At 37.5% G+C, this 21,913-nt stretch overlaps 1 protein-coding gene across 1 annotated transcript in view; it reads right to left on the bottom strand.

Moving 5' to 3' along the window:
* Window positions 1-766: 766 nt before the first annotated feature.
* Window positions 767-21,913, bottom strand: part of AHRR (aryl hydrocarbon receptor repressor) — an 83,755-nt gene continuing 62,608 nt past the window's right edge. Inside the window, exons 5-11 of the mRNA XM_069005918.1 lie at window positions 13,039-13,128; window positions 11,617-11,746; window positions 10,062-10,195; window positions 8,567-8,766; window positions 6,766-6,884; window positions 5,656-5,797; window positions 767-3,135 (exon numbers count right to left, since the gene is read on the bottom strand). Coding sequence (XP_068862019.1) covers window positions 2,016-3,135; window positions 5,656-5,797; window positions 6,766-6,884; window positions 8,567-8,766; window positions 10,062-10,195; window positions 11,617-11,746; window positions 13,039-13,128 — 1,935 coding nt within the window. The 3' untranslated portion in view covers window positions 767-2,015. The remainder of the gene's footprint in view (window positions 3,136-5,655; window positions 5,798-6,765; window positions 6,885-8,566; window positions 8,767-10,061; window positions 10,196-11,616; window positions 11,747-13,038; window positions 13,129-21,913) is intronic.

The following is a 21,913-nucleotide window of genomic DNA, read 5'->3' on the forward strand; positions in this document are numbered from 1 at the left end:
TATGACAGCAACTCTGTGAAGAGTCTAAAGAACTGCTGCTTGTAATTATGTAGATAGTGCATCAGTGAGGCAGAGGCTGTGCAGGAACACTGATTTATGGCAGTCTCACTCTGCATGAGCAACAAGTTTGCTTGCCCACAAGTATTTTTGCAGTTTGGCTTGAATTTATGTGATGTGGACAGTGGTGTACTGGAGAGCAGTGTAAATTCCACCACTGTGGTCTCACTTCAGAACAGGGTCTGATATTGCATTGCAACCACTGGCAGGAGTATTAAAGCAAGGATATCAAGACTGTCTCAAATAAGAGGCAGCACACAGCCAGCAGGGAGCTGATGTACCTCGGAAACCAGAAAGGTAGCATTCTCATGGCTTGGATACAGTCTAGTGGACTATGACAGATTTAACCTGAAATACAGTAAGATGTTGTTGCCCTGCTTTAATGTCCAGTGTGCATTTCAGATCATACCACAGTTCATAAGCACTTAACTGGCATGCAGAGAATGCTTATCTTTACACCTGCCAACTCTAATGTACAGGCAGTAATTTCTATCAGAAAAGATGGTCAGTCTTCTTGGAGAAGAGCAGCCTCCGAGGTGCAGAACCATTGCACTACCTGAAAACTTGACTTATCCCACATATTTAAAATATTTTGGAGAATTTTATGCCTCTCTTCTGGCATGTAAAAAAATCCATGCCCTTAGATAGAGAAAGGAAGACATTATAATTATTTATAACATTTTGAAAAAGAAAACATTCATTACAGGGCTTCTTTCAAAAAGCACATATACATACATCTAAGCATTTTTTTTTTAAATGATGTGGTTTTTATATAGGTGAAGTTGATAAAAAAGTTGAAATAGTGCAATTTTAAAACAAAAGTTAGTGCAGGAGTCAAACTACAACAATAACAAAACCCAAAATATAATTTTATTTTTTTGTTGTGGAAATACATTACTGTCTGGGTTCAAAGAAAAGTATACACTCTGTTTTCAAAAGCACTAAAGTGCACTGAAGTGCTTTTGAAAGGTATGCATCCACCAGTTACCTCTCAGTGAGATTAAGGGTTTCTTTTGGGATTGAAACTAGGATGTTTTTGAAAATAATCTTAGTGTGGGATTTGGTTTTGATGTAAGGTGACGATATCTAATAAGCTGCTATCAGTCAAAGAAATACTATCAAGTAAAAAAGTGCTTTTCCTTTGTTAATGTTACAAGTAACAGTAAGGAAAATAATTGGAGAAATACTTTGTTCTCCCATATACTTCACAACATTTTGTAGCTGATTTATAGAAGTGGATTACATCCCATTGTTCAGTCTTTCAGCAGCAACATGAATGGCTGATGGCATTAAAATGGAAAAAAATGGATTCTAAAACAATAATATTATCAAGAAACTTAGGAGTAACTTCAGTTTGAAGTTTGAAATAATTTATAATGCATTTATGAAAGTCATTGTTTTTACTAATGTGGTCCTTTTAAATTAAGATGTTGTGTTGTGAAGCCCTTTCCTATTGCCATTAATTTAATGCTGGGATGAAGGAATAGCTGATCCTTCTTATGAGAGTAGAAAAATAATTATAAAGCAAGAACTCATAAGGTAAACTAGCCACACTGAAGACCATCAACATTTTTGGTTTGCACAGAGGCATCACATCACCTTGAGAAAAACAGACCAAAGGAAACAGAAATTGCTAGACCTTGCTAGTGAAGTGTAGACAAGAGAGGAAAGGTGATAAAGAAAAATGATCAGGTATACCTGTGCAGCAAGTAATAATTATTTTTCTGTGCCTGAGTTTTAATCTTTCTTTCCTCTTCACAAGGATCACTAAGAGAAGGGCAGTGGGGGGGGTAGGATGTGTGTACCTGTGTCTGTTTCTTTTCGCACACAGGTGCACACACACACACACTCAAAATCTTTCCACTGGCTTTTGATTTTAGTAACTCATTTAACCAAACTGGAAGAGAATCTACAACTTCTTGCTTTTAACATTATAAATATTTCAAATGTTATAAAATCTATTGCAAAAATGTACATTCAGTGGTTTTATGAGGCACAGGACCTGCTAATGTATTTTCAGGAAAGCTCGCGTGTACTCTGTTCTGTCCACTGTTGGACAACGGTGGAGAATCCAGGGGCTCACGCTTGATTGCTTGAACCAAGCAGGGGTTTTTAAATTCACATGGCACTTTGAACACCTCATTAATCTGCTCTTTCTCCTCTCCTGGGCTGGGGCTGTAGAAGTGGCTGTAGCAAGCTGTGTGTGGCAGGTCGGGCATGCTTTCCAAACACATGGAGGTGTTCTGAGGGCAGAATGGGGCCACCTCCTTGTTCCGTGAACCCTTGCAAGCTCTGTTCAAGTTCAGGTTGTTGGGATGGTTTGCTATGATGCATTGCCAATTATGTGGTGTGTAAAGGCAGTGCCTTGGCTTCTGGCAAGGCAGGGCTGGCTCGCAGAGGTCCGGTTCTGTTTTGAGGTACATTCTGTTGGGATAGCTGGACACCTGCTTTCTCACTGAGCCACTCTCATCCAGCCAGGCTCGGCTCTGCGACAGCAGGTAGTTATCAGCAATGTTTTCAGAATCAGAATCGTATTCTGTTTTGATAGGCATCTCCAAGGGAGCAGCAGTGTCATAGAGAGACTCTGAGGATATTAATGGTCTCTGCAGCTTCAGGTGGTCTGTTGCATAGTTCTCTGCACAGCGTTGTTGGAGCCCCGAGTAAGACTGGCCATTTTCTGTGCTCCCCCAGTGGGAAGAACAAGTTGATGCCAAATTTAAGAAATTTTGGTCTCTATTGTAGAATGATCCAGCTCTCCTGTTTGGACACATGTTCATTCGCTGGCTCATAGAACAAGAACTCGAGTTTCTTAAAGTCCAGCTACTGTTTGTGGTGCAGTTGTTTTGAATGCCTAAAACTGATGTGTTAGAACTGAAAGGTTCCTCTTGCATAAAACACTCACCATTAGTATGAGGCTCAAACTTCACTTTTACATTATCTTGTTCATTCTTCACTGCTGCCCAGTTAAGATGCTTCCACTGGCCCAGAGTTTCAATGGCACTATTATAGGAAAGCCCCTCCAGGTTTCCTTTCAAACTGGCAAAACCACTTAGTATCTTCAGTTGTTCATCTTCTTCCCTTTCAATAAGAGTAGAAAAGAAAGTCAGTCAGTCAGAGGTTTCTAAATGGTTGTTTTCTGGGATACAGAGTGGCTCAACATGTGTTACAAGCCATACATTGTCCTCCATACGAGACTCTCACACTGTTGTGCACATAACCTTTGCATTTGCTTGAGAGAACAGAAGAGTGTCCCTGCACCTGGGTGTCAATGTGTGTGCACAGCTAACTTTCTGAGGCATTGCTTCATTTGAATTCCATCATCAATTTGCTCTTCCATTTTGGGCACACAGTTCAATAAAGACCTAATTATGTGTACAGTAATTCCCTTACACTTTTTTCTTCCCTTGAAATATATCTAAATAATATTTGTGTGTAGAAAATTCTAGGGATAAAATACAAATAGTATCTTAAATGAGATGTATTTTGTTAACAAGGAGTTATTTGGACACATAAGAGCTTTCTGATCAGAATGATTTGAGGGAGAACCACAGGGGTCTTATATTTCAAGAACACAGCTGAGAGGAAATAAAATGCCCAAATTAAATAACTGAATAGTCACAGATGTTAATATTGGGTGTAGGTTTGTTTTATATGTCTAACTTAATTTATGTTGCCTTTTGTTTTCTAAGATGGCCAGTAAATTAATTTTCCATGACCTCCAGCTGAAGTATTCAACATTAAAGAAGAACACTGGCAGAGAGTGTTGCCTGAGCACTTCCATGCCTGAAGCAGCTGTTTTCAGAACTGGGGTCCAAATCCTGAGATTCAGGTCTTGAATTCACTAACGTGCTGATTCCCAACCCTGCAGGGTCAGTGCTATGAAACCACCTCATCCCTCTCCAAACAAGAAGCAGACATCTCAATAGGAAACTGCATGTGAAAACCTGAAAACCTACTAAGGGGTTTAGAAGTCTTTTTCTTAGGTCACAATAGAATTTTTTCTAGAGTATGGAATCAATGTGCAAGTAAAGGATCTTCCAGTAGAGGGAGTCCATGTTGTTACAAAGAGAGAACGTCCCACTGTAATAATGTACACCACGAGAGAAGAATATTTTCTCTTTTTTTTCTAACGTTTTAAATATTTTCAGTCCTCTGCTAAATATTCTTATTTTTATTATTGACAGTATTGAGATGCAAATGGTCTGATACAAGTTTACTGCAGAACACGTTTCTCAGAAAATGGTCAAATTGGGAACCAAAGAACCGAACAAAATGAAATAGTCAAAAAAAGTTAAACCCCCAAATGAAGAATTTTACAGTGAAATAGTATCCCGTGAAAATTCTCCAAAAGAATGTATGTTTCCCAGAAGACAGCATACATTTTAGCAACAACAAAAAAAACGTAGTAACAAATACAAAGTCTATTGCAGACTAAGATGGAACTGAATATATTCACCAAGGCCAAATCTTGTAATACTTCAGTCTGCGGGAACTATCAAGAAGAAAGGAAGGATTTTAATCATTCAGAAAGTAAAAATGTAACTAAAGAAACATGCTTAATTACACAAAAGAACAATTTGGAAGTAGAGAAACTAATAAAGGAAACAGCCCCTTTTAATCTGCTTCTTAATAGAAATTCATTCCCTCACACAGCAAGATGATGTTTGTGCCATCCCAGTAAAGGTAAAAAGTTCCAGCATCCTTAGGTAGGAGCTCCCCTGCAGTCATGTGGATATTGGGAGATACACTACCTGCAAGGAAGATTTACTCTAGAAGTGCAAAGACTTTTCATTTATTTCTTCCACTTGCAAGGCATTCTAAAGGAAAAAATCCAGGATAACAGCCCCATTTTTAACACTGGGCCAGATGGTGGCTACATAAAACTCCTGGCCCCTGCTCATTGTGTCCACTCTCTTGTCTCTTCCCTCAGACAATCTTGAAGAGATACTTCAACAAGGCCCACAGGAATTGGAACAGACAGTCCCATGGGGGAAGGATGAAAAACTTGTTTGGGAGGAAAGGGTAAAACTCATCCAAGAAGTCCTCTCTGAGTGCAAATCTGAGATTAGTTTGCACTCCATGACTGAGCCTACAAGCAAATAGATGTATCTATCTACAAATATACAATGAATATGAGTATGAACCCTTCTTTAGATTATGTTGTACATACACAACTAAAAACATGAGCACAACTGTCATACATGAAGGGGAAAAAAAGCTCAACGTAGTCAAGTGTTGATAAGCAGAAAAACTGGGAGACAAGGTTTTCAGCTGCAAAGTAAAACAAAACCCTTTTTTTTTTTTTGTGCAAGAAAGTAAAATATTAATAAACAAGTGTTTTCTTTCTATCGTAGTGTATATGTACACTCAACTTCAGAAGAAGAAAAGACTGAAGACAGAAAATAAATATTGTTTCAGACTGTAACAGCCATTTCATATGTTCCAAGATAGAAATAGATTTCCATATCATAAGTAAACCAAATTTTTCTCATTCAGCTCTTCTCTTAGGTCAGTGGAGCCCTTTTAAAGATTTCATACAAAAAGAATACATTCATTCTTCTACTTTTCTTTCTTTTTGGTACTGGAAAATATACTTACTTTAACATTTGCTGTTGGGCAAGGACGTATTCTGAACAACCACTTCGATACAGAAGTTGAGTGTTAGCTTGAACCCAGACCCAGTGATCTTCATTTGTTTGTACTTTGACTAAAGAAATGCCATTTTCTCCATTATTCTTTGCTATATAATTTAAAAGAAAATAGATTTTAATACAAGCAGTATTAAGTAATTTTTGTTACCTAAACTGTGAATGTTCAAAAGTTGCTTTGTTGCCCTAGAAGTATCAGCATAGGAAAGTACAAGCTAAAATATCTCACAAAATGAAGAAAATCATGTTTTAAAACTGAAATTTGAAAAGTCTAGTAAAACACTTAAACTGTGACCAAGGATTTTTCAGTATTACTCATTCCTTATAATATTTTCCTCTCAGTAGTAGTAGTACTATACCAACGAGAAAATATTCATGGAAAATGGGTCTGTAAGAGAGGAATGGTTTTAGACAAAGATTTCCAGCAGATATGATGGAAGGATGAGTACAAGTCCGCTCAAGAAGAAGTTGCCCAGTGGGGTAGACTTGCCATCAAAATTTTATCCACTGTAAAATCTGAAATAGAGCATAGACTCTCACAATTTTTCCACAGCCAAGCACTGGAAAAGCATGAGTCAAAGCTGTGGGCACATCATGAGTTTTAAAGACAATGCATTCTAATTTTCCTCTGTTTTCTAATCTTTGGGGAAAACCAACATGTGTAACATATCGTCCAAGTTTTCCTCAGAGAGGGATAGATATTGTTATTAATTATTAGAATTTTCACATAATCTTATTAAATTCAGTGCTGCAACTTTTAAGCAAGAATACATTGAGTATTCTTTTACTATTTTTCTTTACTATTAATCTTTTACTATTTATTTACTATTTACCATGATTGTTGATTTCTCTGTAAGTTTTCTGCCCACTCTGAAATCACAGACTGATTCAGTATTATCTTTCGAAGTGGACAATTTTTTGCATTTTTTTAAAGAAGAGGTGTTAGGGAGAAGAAGAAAGAGAGCATTGGGATCAAAACCTGAAAAACCTATCAGGAGAAAATAAAAGATGAGGTTCTTTTCCCATAAACTGTATATAATCTAGAAGTGCTCAGCAGTACCTTTGATTTGATTTTCAGCAATCTGTAATGCACTAGTGAAGGCGGCACCTTCATGGTGACTGTTTCGTTCATATAATTCTGTTGCTTCACACAGTCCTGAACTGCCTTTTGAACTGGAGCTGTAGAGGGCAGAAAATGTGGAAAACTCTTTGTCAGTCAATGACAACACAGTAGAATCACAGACTCTAAAAGATATGACCTTCGAGCTGGTGACCATTAGCAAAAGCGTATGTTTTAAGTATGGAGCAACTAACACTAAATAATTATCTTTTTCCTGCATCATTTGGTTGCTCAAAGTAGTGTGTGACTGGAGTTCTGTATTCAATTAAGAGGAATAGTTATGCTTAGGAATATTCTGCTCTTGACTTACTATATTTGGAAAAATAAATTTCATCTGGAATTGAGACAAACGCTGTGTATATCCTGATCTTCCTATTCAAGTTACATTCGAGGTATGTACATCAAAATGACCAGCAATGCATTTAAGAGTTGGCGTGACTTCAATTTGCAATAAGCACCATATGATTTGAATGTATTTCTTTAATCTTTAGCTGAAAATGCCTGAATCAGGGTTTGAAAAGAGTGCAATGTCTGTAAAACTGTATTACAAATGCTTCCCTTCACTAAGACCATCAAAAAAAGAAAAAGACTGTGTAAATCTGCCCACCATCCTTGGCTACCATGCTTCAGGCCTGAACCAAAGGAAATCCTGAAGATAAATGGCTGCTTCATACTTGTTAAATCCTTGGCCACTGTCCAGTCAGATAGTAAAACACCTCTCTTCCAAGAGCTCAATTCCGATCATCAGTTAATTTCACCCGGGCTACTGGAAAAACTAGCAAGTAGAAATGCTTTTCCTACTCTATTCCAAAAGTGTGCATAGTCCATTTTACCAGACTTCCACCAATTTAGTTCTTGTCAAAAGGATGTATGTGTTAGAACCACATTATACATCTGGATAGTGAATCCACACATACACAAGCATAATCTAATTAAAAGCCAAATTATGGTACTGTCAGTCATACTGACAAGCATTTTGCTTCACAGCAATAGAACTCATTACTATAAGGTTATATTTAAGCAAATAAGGGCAAGTATGATCCTAGCCCCAAACATTAACTAAAATTCTGACATAGAAGAGTAACAAAAATACGTGTTAGGAAGGAGATAAGTCTGAACACAATCCGTCCTGATCTTTTGTGATTGCTACCAAATGATCACCCCCAAGACATTTAGTGCAATTGTAAACTTACGTGTTCATAAAACTTCTGTTGAAAGATAAATGCACACACCAAGTACAATTCATTAGACTCTATGTGAACAGCCCCCACAGACACACATTCACCTTCCTGAAGTTTTCCTTTTCCTTTGTTTGTTACCAAAATTTCCCAGTCGAAATAATTGTGTTAGCAAAAGATACTGAAATTTGAAAACTCGCAGTAAAAATATTTTTTCTTTTCCACTTTTACAGCTAGTAGACTGGCTTGCTGCCTTGGTAACTTCTGAAGGTCAGAAAGACATCCTGATGTTCCATTTTTAATATAAAATTTTGTGTATTGAAATATAATACTTAACATATTATAAATAAAGTACAATATATTACATCATCTTGTGTCCTATTATGTTCTATTATAGTAATTGTATTATATTTATTTTGTATTCAATAATTAAATCCAGATAAATTATTCACTTTTCTAAGAAAGAGTTTTAAAATGGAGAGATATTTAGCATAATTTGTGTTTTTTACATGCTTAATAGCCCATAATCTTCACTAAATGCCAAAAGAATAATTTGTAAATACTTGGTGTTCGCTGCTGATGCATCATCAGCTTTGTGTTTTGCTTTCACAAGCAGGCTTTTCATCTTCATCTCTGTCACAGAAGGGAGCAGAAGTGGTACCACTATGCAGAATAAGGACAGCTGAGGTGGCAATACTGTTCCTGATGAGGACTTCTTCCTTTGTCCAAAGAGAAATTTTAGTTTGCCTTGGAACTGCATTGTCTGAAAAAAAAAACAACCAACCAAACAACTTAAGCATTTAGTGTATAAACATTTAAAATACTAATACAACCTATGGACTGTATTATTTAACACTAATCCCAGTTTTGAATCAGGGATTAAAACTAGGAATTGAATTTTACTCATATAATTTAAGCCATGCCATTTCAGAGACAGGGTGGGTGGAGGTACTATCAACTGTAAAGTGAGACTTTTGAGGCTGGTTGAGTTTTTTTCTCTCTTGTGTACTCAGAAGTAGAAGATCTGTGTTATGTTCTGTTCGCCAAAATAGGCCATGTACAGTGGTGCAAACAGTTGTTTCCTCTGTACCCCACTGAAGCTGGAACCATTATTTTTCCATGCTCTGTTCTCTCCAGTGAGAAGGTCTCTTAGTTTCTTTCCTCTTGCTCTGCACTTTTTCTGGGAAGTATATGGACTGGCACAACCCAAGGTCTGTGCAGCCAGATGCCAAGGGAAAAAAAAGGGCCAAGATACCCAGGTACAGAGTGCATAGCTTGGGAGGAACCGTCCATCCCTGCCTCAAATGTCTAAGTCAGAAGGTGGGGATCAAGTTAATAGCAAGCTGCTGCTTCTCAGTGAAAAAATTAACTACCAAAAATTGCCCAGAGAAAAATCAACCCATTTGAGTTAGGCATTTTCCAGAGATTAAAGCAGGGATGCAGAAATGATGGCTGTTAAGACCCATAGGCTTCCAGCAAATGAGCATCTGAGACAGAACTTGCATTTCCCAGTCTCATGCTTATCCTCTCATTTTCTTTGCACGTGCTGGAGTTTCCCCTAAGTAGAAGCAGCATTCGTCTTTGCTAACAGAATGGAGATGTGATTTTTAGAAATGAGCCACTCCTAGTATGGAGCATGCAAGAGACTTTCTAATTCTGGGGTTTGTTATTAAAGGATTCTTTACAAAAGGGGAAAACGGATCATTATTTTTCCTTCTCCTTAAAGCAAATACCTTGTGCTTAAATGTTAATTGTTGAAATTCAGACTTGCCACCCTTGTACTGTGCCCAATACAAATTGAGGACAGATATTGTCAAAAAGATCTTAAAACATAAGAATTTTAAAATTCTTTCAATTTCCAGTATTGCAACCTTCTTTTCTCCTATCACTCTTCACACATTAATACTTATCTTTAGGTGTTTCTTGCTAGTGCACAGCAAAAGAAAAGTGTATCCTGTCCATGGGTCTCCACAATACTTATGTTGAAGAATTTTTCATATGAAGTAATTAAAATCTATTATGTCACACTTACAGTCATCTGAGTGAAATTGTACTTACAAGGAATCCAGAAGTACTGTCCAACAAGCAGCGAACTCGACAGATGAAACAGCGAGTTAAAAAGGAAGAGTAATCTGTTGTCATGCTGTCATTCTCTTGTGCTTTAAACAATTTACTGAGAATATATTCTTCTCCTAGGAACAACAGTGGAGGCAACATATATCAGATCACACTAAGAAATAATGAAAATGTTCTGTAGCCAATTGAGGAAGCTGTTACGGAAATTGCTAAAAATTGCGTTATGGATGGACGAATATTCAATTGTGTCGTGTATGGATACACCTGCACATGCTCTACCAAAAGAAAAATAAAAGCTCTGCAATGGGATTTGGGTGAGTTTCTATAGAAATTCGGACTTTATTTCCTGAGTTTTTGTGATTTTTAATGATGCAAAACAGGGTAACAGATGTTGCTGGTTTTGAGATCAGAGATCACAGAAAATGTGTTAGACAAGAGAACAAAATAAAGAAAAATGCTAATGCAAGAAAGAAAACAGAACTAAAAAATGGACAGTAGATGATTAGCTAATGTTCAGCTGTTGCGCCTCCTTGATTTTTTTGGACAAGTGCACAGCTTTTGAAATATTTCCCAAAAGACATGAATATTTTTTCAAAAGTATGAATTCAGGAACTGAAATTCTCCATGATATACATTAGGACAAAAATTCAAAATATTGTCAAATTTTAAATTGTTTGAAATATTAGTGCACATTGTTTAGTTTGTTTCCTGAATACAAAATCTTGCAAAGTTCCTCAGGTATCTGTAAGACTCTTGTAAAACATAGAAACCGTTTTACAGGAAATGCAAGAAATTCCACCAAAGTTTCATGACTCTGTTCCTGAGGGCCATAAAAGTCGCTGAAGGATTTCTTGCAGGTTTCTCCCCACTCATCTAGTGACTATACTTCCCAACTTATTTCCTCAGTTACTACCTCACCTTCTGATGAAATGCATATGTTTTGCTGGGATCAATAATTCTTTATAAGGTTAACAATTTCGACCTGATTATATGTTCTGTCATTGTGATTTCAGCTTAACACCTCATGTAGGAGAAACCTTGAGCACAGGCATCCAATTCCTATCCTAGGGAAATATGGCCTCAGAGGAAAAAGTGCCTTGCTAAACCTACTTTTTCTTCAGAAGGCTTCTGTCTACATCATTTTGCGTGTGAAAAAAAATGGCAGACAATGCTGCTGCCACTGTGGTTCTGTACAGAAACCTTTTGCATCAGTGAGAGGACTATTGATGTCCTGATCTGTTGCCAACAAAAGTCTGGCAGTACGAAGAACTTACGCTGTTCATTCTGCGTGTGTAAGAATATGTGTAGGCACATCAGTCAGAGAAAAATAAAGGAAACAACTTTGTAGCAGCAGTGGCACATTCTACCTTATAAATTCCCGGGATCAGGAGGAAATGTCACCTCTGAGACAATAACATAAATAAATGGCCACTATGAAGAATCTGACTTGACATGGTACTGACACAGGCGTAGGTGGAGTGGAATTCTACCTCTGTACAGTGGTGCTTATGTTTCCAATCAACATACACAATCCCACCTGTTTCTGACTGTAGTTGCTGTCCAGACAACATGTGGGGAGGATTCATGGCCCAGTGCAGTTGTCTACAGAAATCCTGGCGGTCATCCACATGAATGTAATCATATATGTTTTGGTGCATTACATCAGTCTGAAACAATTACAACAAGGAATGGTTAATTAGTAACTGTAGGGGGGCAGCCACTTATCCTTAGATTGATACTTTGCTTAAAATAATGGCAGGTGTAGAACACCTTCAGAGCAGATTGATTGAGGAAAGCTGTTTCAGAGGCCCCTACTTTTCAACATCTGCTTTTTCTGTTCACATCCTAAGATGATTCTTTCTATTCTTAACTCTTTTGTACATATGCAAATGTAAGTAATAAAAACATCCAACTGGCAGCTGATGACTAGTGGCATCCCCCAGGGCTTTATGCTGGGACAAACCCTGTTTAATTTCTTGACTAAGGAATCATGGGATAGAATGCATGCTCAGCAGGTTTGCAGAGGGTACCAGCTGGGAAAGGCAAGACAGCTCCTTGGTGGGCTGTAAAAATAGGCTGACAGGAACCTCAGGAAGTTCAGCAAAGGCAAATTTCTCTGTCAGTTTTGGGTACCCCATGAAAAGAAAGAGATTAGCATATCAAAATGAACCCAGGAGAGTGCTACCAAGACACTGAAGAGAGCTGGAGCCCATCCAGGAGAAAAGAACAGGGTTTATTCAGCCTTCAGAAGGGAAAATCTCAGAAAGAACATACTGCTGTCTACATCAACCAAATGAGCAGGGGAAGAGAAGACAAAGCCTGACTCTTCTCAGAACACAGTAAGAGGGCAAGAAGCAACAGACAAAACTGAGACTTCATAGTAAGCAAAAAAAAATTACAGTTGTGGTGGCTAAACACTGGAACACATCTTCCAGAGGGGTCACAGAAACTCAAAGCTTGACTAGATGAGTCCTGGATCAACCTGCTCTGGCTCTATGTGCTTTGAGCAGGAGATTGGACTAGATGACCTCCAGAGGTCGTTTCCAACTCTATGGTTCTGTTATTCTGTGACTTTAGAATATATTTATTGCACACAGACAATCAGCCTACAAAAGCAGCATCTTATACTGAAATTGAAAAGAAACTTCTAGATAAATATAGTTTTATAATGGATCATGTTTCTTCTAACAAAATCTTTATGAAAGGGAATTACAAGAAATAAATCTTCACCTGTCAGATTTATCAAAAAAAAGTAGTCTGAAATGGTGTAATAAAATAACCTTATTTCAGTAAGAGTGTATGTCTAATCAGCAGTAGAATTAGAGAGTGGATAAGGTGGATAAGGTAGCAACATGCAGTGCTGCATTTAAAAATATAGTTAGCAGAAGTGGTGACAAGAAATACAACATCAGTGTATTCTCAGTATCAGGGTATTCTCAGTATTTCTCAGTATGTTTACCTGATGAAACCCTAGGTAGTCCACAATTGTTGATGACGCATAGAATATCATTCCATCTGCGCTCACCACCAAGGCAAAACCATTCAGTGACTAAAAAAGGAAAATAAAATACTTTAAAAGGTAATCAGAAGATAAAGAATAAAATTAGTATGAATGTAATCATTTTAAGAATATTCTACATATGAAAAAACTCACTCTGCAAAAAGCTGAACACCAAATTTTTGCAGAAAGGCCTTTTCTTTCCTACCATGAAAAATGAATAGCAACCTGGAACATGCTTTCTTTCCTTTTCTAAAAAGGTTAAGATAGTTAATTACAGTGTAACAACCATATTACATTACTAGTTTATTGTTTGCTTAATTGTCTGCATAATTGTATTTTCTCATTAATTCATAGAATTAAAAGTTTAATAGCAAGGGTCAGCTACTTTGTTTTTCCTTTTAATTTAAAACTTCACATTCCATGATAATTGCTTTGAATATATATGCATTAATACATATAATATAATAATAACCAAGGAGAAAATTAAATTCATATGCTGTTGTAGCTATGACTTTAAAACTGGATCTGTATTTTTTATGTGGCTATTTTCTTAAGCTGCTATAAAAATACGGACATAGCATAATTGCATAAATGCAATGAATATAAAAAGTAGATAATAAATAATTCACTGGTATAAAACAATATTTAATTGAGAAAAGAGCTGAATCAATTCTTATACACTTGGTGATGCAAGGAAAGCAACCAGAGAAATCCAAAAATAAAAGTAAGGATTAAGTTAAATACAGGATGTAAACATTAAGATCATGCTGCATGCAGACTGACTAATTTTGCTTCTCTTCCCTTGATAAAAGCTCGGTAACATATCTTTGCTCCAGCAGGCTTGCATTCCAACGTAGTTTAGATTCTTTCATGTGATGGTTTTGAGGTCTTTGAGATTACAGTTCAAATAGTTGTTGCTGAAATACTGCTATATTATTATTATCCCTGCTTCATCTTACTCTCAATTTACTGATGTGCCTATTAATCCTGAGTTAATCCCAAAGCACAGCGAGGACAGATTTTCAATTGCTCAGTAACCAGATACACTGACATATTTTTGTGAGCTTGGTTCTCTTTTTGGTTCCTAAATAAGGACCAGATTTCCAAGACTGCTTGAAGGCTGTTCCCACTGTGACAATGGTGGGCAGAATTTCAAGAGTTCAGTGCACAATAGACTGACCTCCTCAGAAGGTTTGGCCCCCATCATAAATGTGGAGCACCTTTGGAAACGTGGCCCCGTGGAACCACACTTGGCCAGAGGCTCTGTGCCTTGAAAAACCTGTGAAACAATGACTTGAGAAAAGTAGTGGAGAGCCTTCAATGGCTGTAGCAGCAAGTGATTCAATCAGGTCAATGCTAACCATAAGTCAGTGCTAAGAACAGTCAATGGCAAATCCTGTTTTGCTCCAGGTCACCTCCATAGCTACGGATCCTTTGCAGAATAAGTGTGATCTCTGCCTAGTTGGGCTTGAATATTAGTTATCCTTGTCACCTCTTCAAGCACAAAGAATTGCTCTGGTGCTATTTCCTGCCCTAAATAATGCCCACATTTGTCCCAGCACTTCACTGACCAGAAGATGGTACGTCAAGATTTCTGCATGTTCGCATCTGTGCCTTTCACTGCACTGAGGGGAACCTCCATAGATGGTACTGTCATATACATTTCCAATGTCAAATGGAGACAAGAAAGCATTTTTGGCATCTTGTCTCTTTGGACTTGTCTTCACAGCAGTGAAACCATCAGTGATGTAATGTTAGGAATTTTATTACATTTTGAGCATCTGGCAGGCCTTTTAATTTGGATAGACTAGAATTTTCCATAAAGATAACTGTAGGACACTTAAGGGAGCTCCTTTTTGTCTGTGGCTCTTATCATGCAAATTCTGAAAGACCTTGAGTCCTGCCCATGAAACTGGACCAGGTAAAAGATAAGAATATTAAAAAAAAAACCAAAAAGAAATGTACTTAATTAAAAAAAATTTCTTAAGCCACACAAACTAATACACCAAGCCCTATCTGGACAAGCTTAACAATGACCACAAGATCTGAATATTATGAAAGAATCTTACATATTATCATGCTGAACATCCTTAAAACGTACCCTCCATTGTCCTGCAGGTGAGCTGGAGTTTTTCAGCCCCTGTAGGAACATCTGCCTTTGCCAAGGATTGCTTGTATTAATCAAGAGATAAATTCCTCTATTCAATAAATGAATGAATCTTCTTCAACATATTGGTACGTACTCTTTAGGCCTAGACACATACATAAGAGATAGTGTCTACCTTTAAAATATAAGACTTCATCCCCCACAGTGGAAAGCAGGAAGGTTTTTCTCTATACATGTTTTTTTTTTCACAGAGCTAGAGTCAGGCTGGACTAGGTGCAGCAGTTTCTAAAAATTGGAAAGGGAAATGCAACCATGTGTACTTCCAAGGGCTCACATCAGTGCACTGGCAACTACATCTGTGAGGCTGGAGGATGTATTAAGAAAGAGGTGGGAGGAAGGAAGAAAGAAGTGGAAGAAAAGTTCAAGGAGCCATGTGTTTAAATTAAGCCAGAAACACGTATGGATTTGAGGCATGTATGTAAATGAAGAGATTTACAAATTTCTCCTGCTTTGTTTTTGGTTTGTTCTCAAAATGCTGGTGTCCTCTCTAGAGGTTATATCTCTTAAATAAGCACCCCCTGGTTTTCATGACCCCAACTGCAGACAACAGATGCTTTGCTCTGCAAGCAAGGAAAGCAAAATCCACTTTGGTGAAAAAACAACTTTTATGGAGCCACATGACTCAGCTGAGGATTAACACAAATTCCACGTCTCTAAACCTCATTTTAGCCAGGGAACCTGCTGCTTCAGCCACATTAAAAAAGGACAAGCTGGACATCATGTAAAACTTTATACCAATGAGTCTCATCCACGCCTGCAAATCTTTCTGCTTTCTCAATATTACCCTAAACTATAGATCAGTGGGAAAACAGACATCTGCATCACAGAAGACTCTGAACAGAGTCAGAGCTGGGCTGGGATTTATATTTTTCTTATCTACTTGCCACAGGTGAGGATAATGAGGAGGGTGTTTGCTAGCACATTACCCACCCCCTGAGTGGGTAATGGTGATTGAAAATTAGTAAAATTTTAAATAGGAAAAACCTTTTCCAACCTCTCAGATAAATCTCTCAGGTACCAAACACATACTGAAATCCTTTACAGTAACACTGTATAGAGATTTTTCCATTTTTCTGGCCAGAAGCCTAGTGACTAGTTAGACCGAGTGGGAGAGGGAAGCAGCTTCAGTCCATGGGAATGAGCAAAAATGATTCCCAGCTTTTTTGTTCTAAGCTACCACGTGTCACATTAAACAGCACAACAAAGTATATGGCTCCGCTTGCAATTTTTAAGCATTCTCAGTTATTGAAATAAAATTCTCAGCAATAGTTTTCTCTCATTCCCAGTGAACAGGAGGCTGCACTGGTGTGCTGTGTCAGAACCACAGCAGCCATGTGCCTGGGTAGTGGATAACCTGGGGAGATGAAATAGGAAAGGGGACGTGGATGAGTCTCATACCTGTGCAGTTCGCACTCCCTAATGTAAGCACATGTTTGTCCCAAACACTGAGGGGACAGCACAGAGACATAAAGGCAGCTCTCCTCATTTCATTTTAATCCTCTCAGCAGAAATAATGGAAATCCTAAATGGGGCTCTAGCAGATGAAATAACCAAACTCCACAACTCAATGTTGGTGGTATTTGCTTTGTGTACAACAAGTGTGTTTCAACCAGTAAAACCCCCTTGCATCCTAAAATTTTTTGCAGTATTGCATATTCTTACACATGCACAGAGGGTCACATGCACACATAGAAACAAACACACAAAAGTATTAATAGGGACCTTAAAACTTTTGCAACAAAAAACAACTGAATTCAAATCTGAAAAAAAATACATGGTTTTAAACTGCCATTTGGTAAACCATATGGATTCAATGACAGATGGAATTTCAAATCCAGGATAATAGCTGAAACATGTGAGACAGACTTAAGTATGTATTGTGAACATTTGTTTGTTTGTATATGGCTTTTTAAAAACACTTACATGAGTTTTCTACATTGTACTTAAAAATGAAATCATGTGGGACAATTTTCCCAAATCAAAAAAAAAAAAAAAAAAAGAGCTTGGCACCAGAGAAGGGCCTGTGTTCTTTTGAAAAAACATGTACATCCAATTATGTACTCACGAAAAGCTGCACCTGCTACTGAAACAAAAAAACAATTAATCTGTCAGTTCAAAGAAAGAACGATATTATTCTGGTGCCCGCAGTAGCTGTGAGATGAAAGTTATCAGTTCCTTCCATTAAGAAGTTTTTGAAACTTTATTAGTCAAGAGATTCTCTTTGGGAATGAAGGCAAATATTTTGAGGAAGATAGGACTTCCTTTGGCAAGATCCTTTATATATCCTGATTTTTTTTCCTGGTCTCATAGCAGAAAATCAGCCAGAAAATACTTCAAAGATATTTTGGTCAAGGTCATGGCATAGTAAAAATAAGGAGGAGGAAAAAAAAAAAGAGAGAGAACAAGTTCCAATGCACATTTCTCTTATTACTCTTCCTTGAAATAAAGGAAAATTCACTAGCATTAGGTCTCCAGAGACCATGTTACTATGGCTACTAAAGTACAACAGTCAAGGCCTGCAGCCATGCCTTGCTTTGAACAGATTTTCAAGTCACGCAACTTGGGTACTACATTTCCAGGGTCAGTTGGCTCATAGTTTATCTGGAACAGCTTCATTTAATAGTGGGTCACTGGGTTTTTGCATCCTATGTGGGATGGGGTGGTTTTCTGGTGATCTAAATAAGTAGCTATTTAAAAACTCTGGAAATTATATACTCGTTCATGTCTTATGAATATTAGGAGGAAAATGCAGACAGTTAATCGTGTCTTCTGTCTTAAACTGCATTGTTTAGTGAATCAGTATTTCTTTCCACTGGTGTTTTTAGGACTCATAATTGCCCTTCTCAAAAATCCCTCTGAATCCCTGAGGTTCTCTTTACAAATTAAAAAAAACAATTAACTCTTACAGAACCCTGAAATAAAACACAGCATAAAAGACTATTCAGAAATGCCATATCTGGTGACATCAGAATATGGCCTTTGCTCAACAAGTACCGTATCTCTTAGCCCTCTGGACTCTTATTTATTTCTCTGGTATCTACAAAGCAACTTCAAAAGGAATATTTCTGTGAGTAAGCACTATTTCGTGCAAAGGAGAGTGGCAGAATTGTTTTAGCATTCAGTTTTGATCAAGGGTTTGCGTGTACAGATTAAATTTCAGGCAAAAGAAACAAAACAGAAGACAAATTTCCATCATTTGAGCCAGGGAAGGAAGTACTAGCTGAAATCTACAGACATGGAGTTCTATGGGAAGCCTGTCAGAGAGAAAGTGCTCAATTTGATAAACTGGCTTTCATAGGCAGCAGAAATGTCTATTTTCAAATACAAAAAAATATGTATATATGACAATTATGCCCCTGTCACTCCTTCTGTCACCCCAGATAAAACAACATTCATGTTCCTGCCTGTGTCCTTGACCCAGGATATCACTTCAGGCTTCTTTCAGTAAGGAAATTCAGCTCCTAGTGCTGCACTACCAAGATCAACATTTTTAAAGATCATTCACAACGCCAGATAGATTTGAGCCTGGCCCCCTCATTTACTGTCAGAGAGAACAGCTGGGCCATCTGAAAGGCACAAATGATTGTGAATCATTCAGCTGGTGAAATTTCTCATTATTCCATTTTTCAGTATTCCATCACTTCCATGAAGAAATTAGGGAAACCTCAGAGATACTTGTTTAAATACGTGTCTTCAGCCTAACAAGGCAGCTGGAACACTGTGGCTCGTCAAGAGGCAGCAGTCAAAACTGGCCTCCTGGAAATCAGTTAGGAAAATGTAAGTCATTGGGCTCCGGTAATTGTGAGCTATAAACTTTCAAGAAAACATAGTAGTTCCCTGGAGGGTGAGATTGCAATGTGTGCACACATGTAAACACATTTTAAACCATGGTGATGTTTTTTATATGCTTGATATGTAATAAGTATTGGACACAACCAAGAACAACTTTGCCTTTGAAGTTGTTTTGAATGCATGATGCAAAATTGTAAATGCAGTTTTTCTTCCATTATACATTCCTTCCAAGCTAAGCTTTTGTAACAAAGCTTGCTTAGTCTGTGTCAAGCCCTTGGGATAGGGCCTCTCTTTGTTACCCTATACGTGAGCTACTGGCCCCCAATGAGCCTGGTGCTTCAAAATCAACTACTCTGCCCAAGATGGGACTGAGAAACAAGGCCTGAAGCATCAGTTGACTTTGTTTGTGTAGAAAGTTGATGTGGTGCATGATAGAAAGAGATGCATCCTAATTAAATCCCTTTTTTTCCACAAGAACTAAGCTCTGGAAGAGAGAATACAAACCATGCTCCCAGAGAGGAGCAGTACTGATGACTAATAGCTTCAAGACAGGTTAGGGAAGGTTTTGTTGATGCAAAAGTGAATTCATGGGTGATGCTGAACACCTCAGTACAAATTTGTTATATGACATGCTTGTTTAGAAAAAAATGTTATCACCAAAAATGTCTTTATTGATGGAATTGTTTGGTGGATTTTTTCAGGTCTAATTGTAAACATTTCATTACTCTTTTCTTTGCATTACCATTTAGGATTCCATATGGGAAGCAAGAATATGAGTGTTACCTGAGGTTAATGGACAGTATACAAGTACTGGAGACTACTTAAAATAATACCAAGAAGAATATTCAAATCATTAATTCTAAAATTGTTAGGGGAAAGCACATTTTGTTTATTAATACATAGATATAGGTATGATGTTTGCTAGATAGTTAGTGAGTACGTGGATGAGTAGCATGTCATTCACCTTCGCAATTATCGTGAAAGGATACTAAATTACAACGTGATCATTATATCTTTTCCTTTAGCCTCCTCGTTAATCATGATGTTGAATTTAAAATTGTGCTCTACTAGTAATGGAACCCTCCTGTCAATGCTCTTTCACAAATACTATGCCCTGGACTACACTTGGAAATAGAAACCATCTTTATATTGATTTATGCAGTTTCTCATTTCACTTCCTCAAAAGCAGATGTTGTATTCACAGATGGAAGCAAAGCTGGGGCAATATCGTATCTTCAGTGCAAGTTCAGCTCTTCGTCCTTTCTGAATTCTGCAGCTGCTCTGAGCTTTTCAGTCTTCTCTTCAACAATTTCAATGTAGAAAATGCAAGCCTGATTAATTCCATTCGAGAAGACTCAAAATGAAGCATTAATTGCTCACTACTCTGCACTTGTAATAACAAATTTAGTTAGGTAGACTTTGCAATAACAAATGTAGTAAGATTAGGCATTATCTTTCACAGAAATAAGTTACTGAAAAGAGTCTCAAATAATATTTATCCAACATGTTGGACAATTAGACATATGTAAGTACCAAATGTCTGGATTTTTTTTTCAGTGTTATTTACATGTAAGTGCATCAAGTTCTGAAGAGAGGAAGCCGTCATAATATTCCATCCACAGCTGACTTTTATTTGTACTTGCAAACTGTTAATGAGGATGAATGGCAGACATCTCTTTCTGTAAGGAATCAAAATCTAGAAGAGACAATGTTGCAGCCTATATACTGCAACCAGAGTGTTATGTCCTAATTTCAGAGCACTCTTTTTCTGTGTATTTATCACTATATACCACATTTTCTAACATGAAACTATTTCAGGGGGTGGGGAGAAGAGCAAAACAATCTGTATTTCACATTCTGTTCAATAATATATGCTAAACCAGCCTTCATAAACACCATTTCAGTTCAGCAAAATTTTCAGGGAGTGTGGCATTCCTGAATTTGACTCTGGGAACAGTTTTACTCTGCGGGTTATCATCTTATGCATCCTGTAAGTATCCTGTATCAAACACACCCTAACCCATTCTGACAGCAGGGGTGAATCCTGCTATAAAGGCATTATGCTGACCCAGAGAGGCAGGCAACACTTCCTCTAATCTAGATGTCAAGTGAATGACAGTGGATTATCTGGAGAGGGGTGCGGATAGAAAGTTAGAGACAACTCCTCTAACCAGCAGCAATGACTGCAGATCTTAAGCTGCATTATAGACTAAATGAATCCTTCCCCAAGTCTCTTCTGCAAGCCCCTGCTTTGGTTTGAGCATTTAAATTTTATTAACTAAGGCAGACAAAAAGTGAAAGTGGAATGTACTCAATATTTCTAGTAAAATATGTAGGTTTTTCTTTTGAAACATCCTAAACAAAATCATTGCAAATTTGCAAAAATTCTCCAGACTGGAGAATCTCCAGTCTAGCCTGGACCTGCTTTCTTGCTCATCACTTCATCTTTATTGAGAAGATAGCAAGGCTGCAGCTCATGAGCTTTTCTGAATTGAGAATGAGGAATATACTGAAAGCAAGTGTTATCTGTGAATACAGTTTAGGCTGCTCGTTTATAATTTCACTTCAACCAGTTGAAGACAAAACAATGTAGGATTGCAATTATTTAAAGTGTATTTCTATTTCTTCTATGTTTTAGGGGGTTTTTTTGCAATACATGACTTTGCCATCTTCAAAAACACTTCCTCAAAAGTAAATGCAGAAATTAGTATGAAATGAACAGTTTGTTATGAATGCCTTTGTTACCTGAATGCAAGAAGTCAGTTCTAGTAAGTCCTGGTGCATCTATTTGATGCAGGGTTCAGATACAGATACCAAACCCGTTGGCTGGTGGAAATAGTTGTCAAGGATTAGCTCTGAAGCCAGTGAGAGGAA

Source organism: Aphelocoma coerulescens, chromosome 2 (genome assembly GCF_041296385.1).
Source record: "Aphelocoma coerulescens isolate FSJ_1873_10779 chromosome 2, UR_Acoe_1.0, whole genome shotgun sequence".
Classification (NCBI taxonomy): Eukaryota; Metazoa; Chordata; class Aves; order Passeriformes; family Corvidae; genus Aphelocoma; species Aphelocoma coerulescens.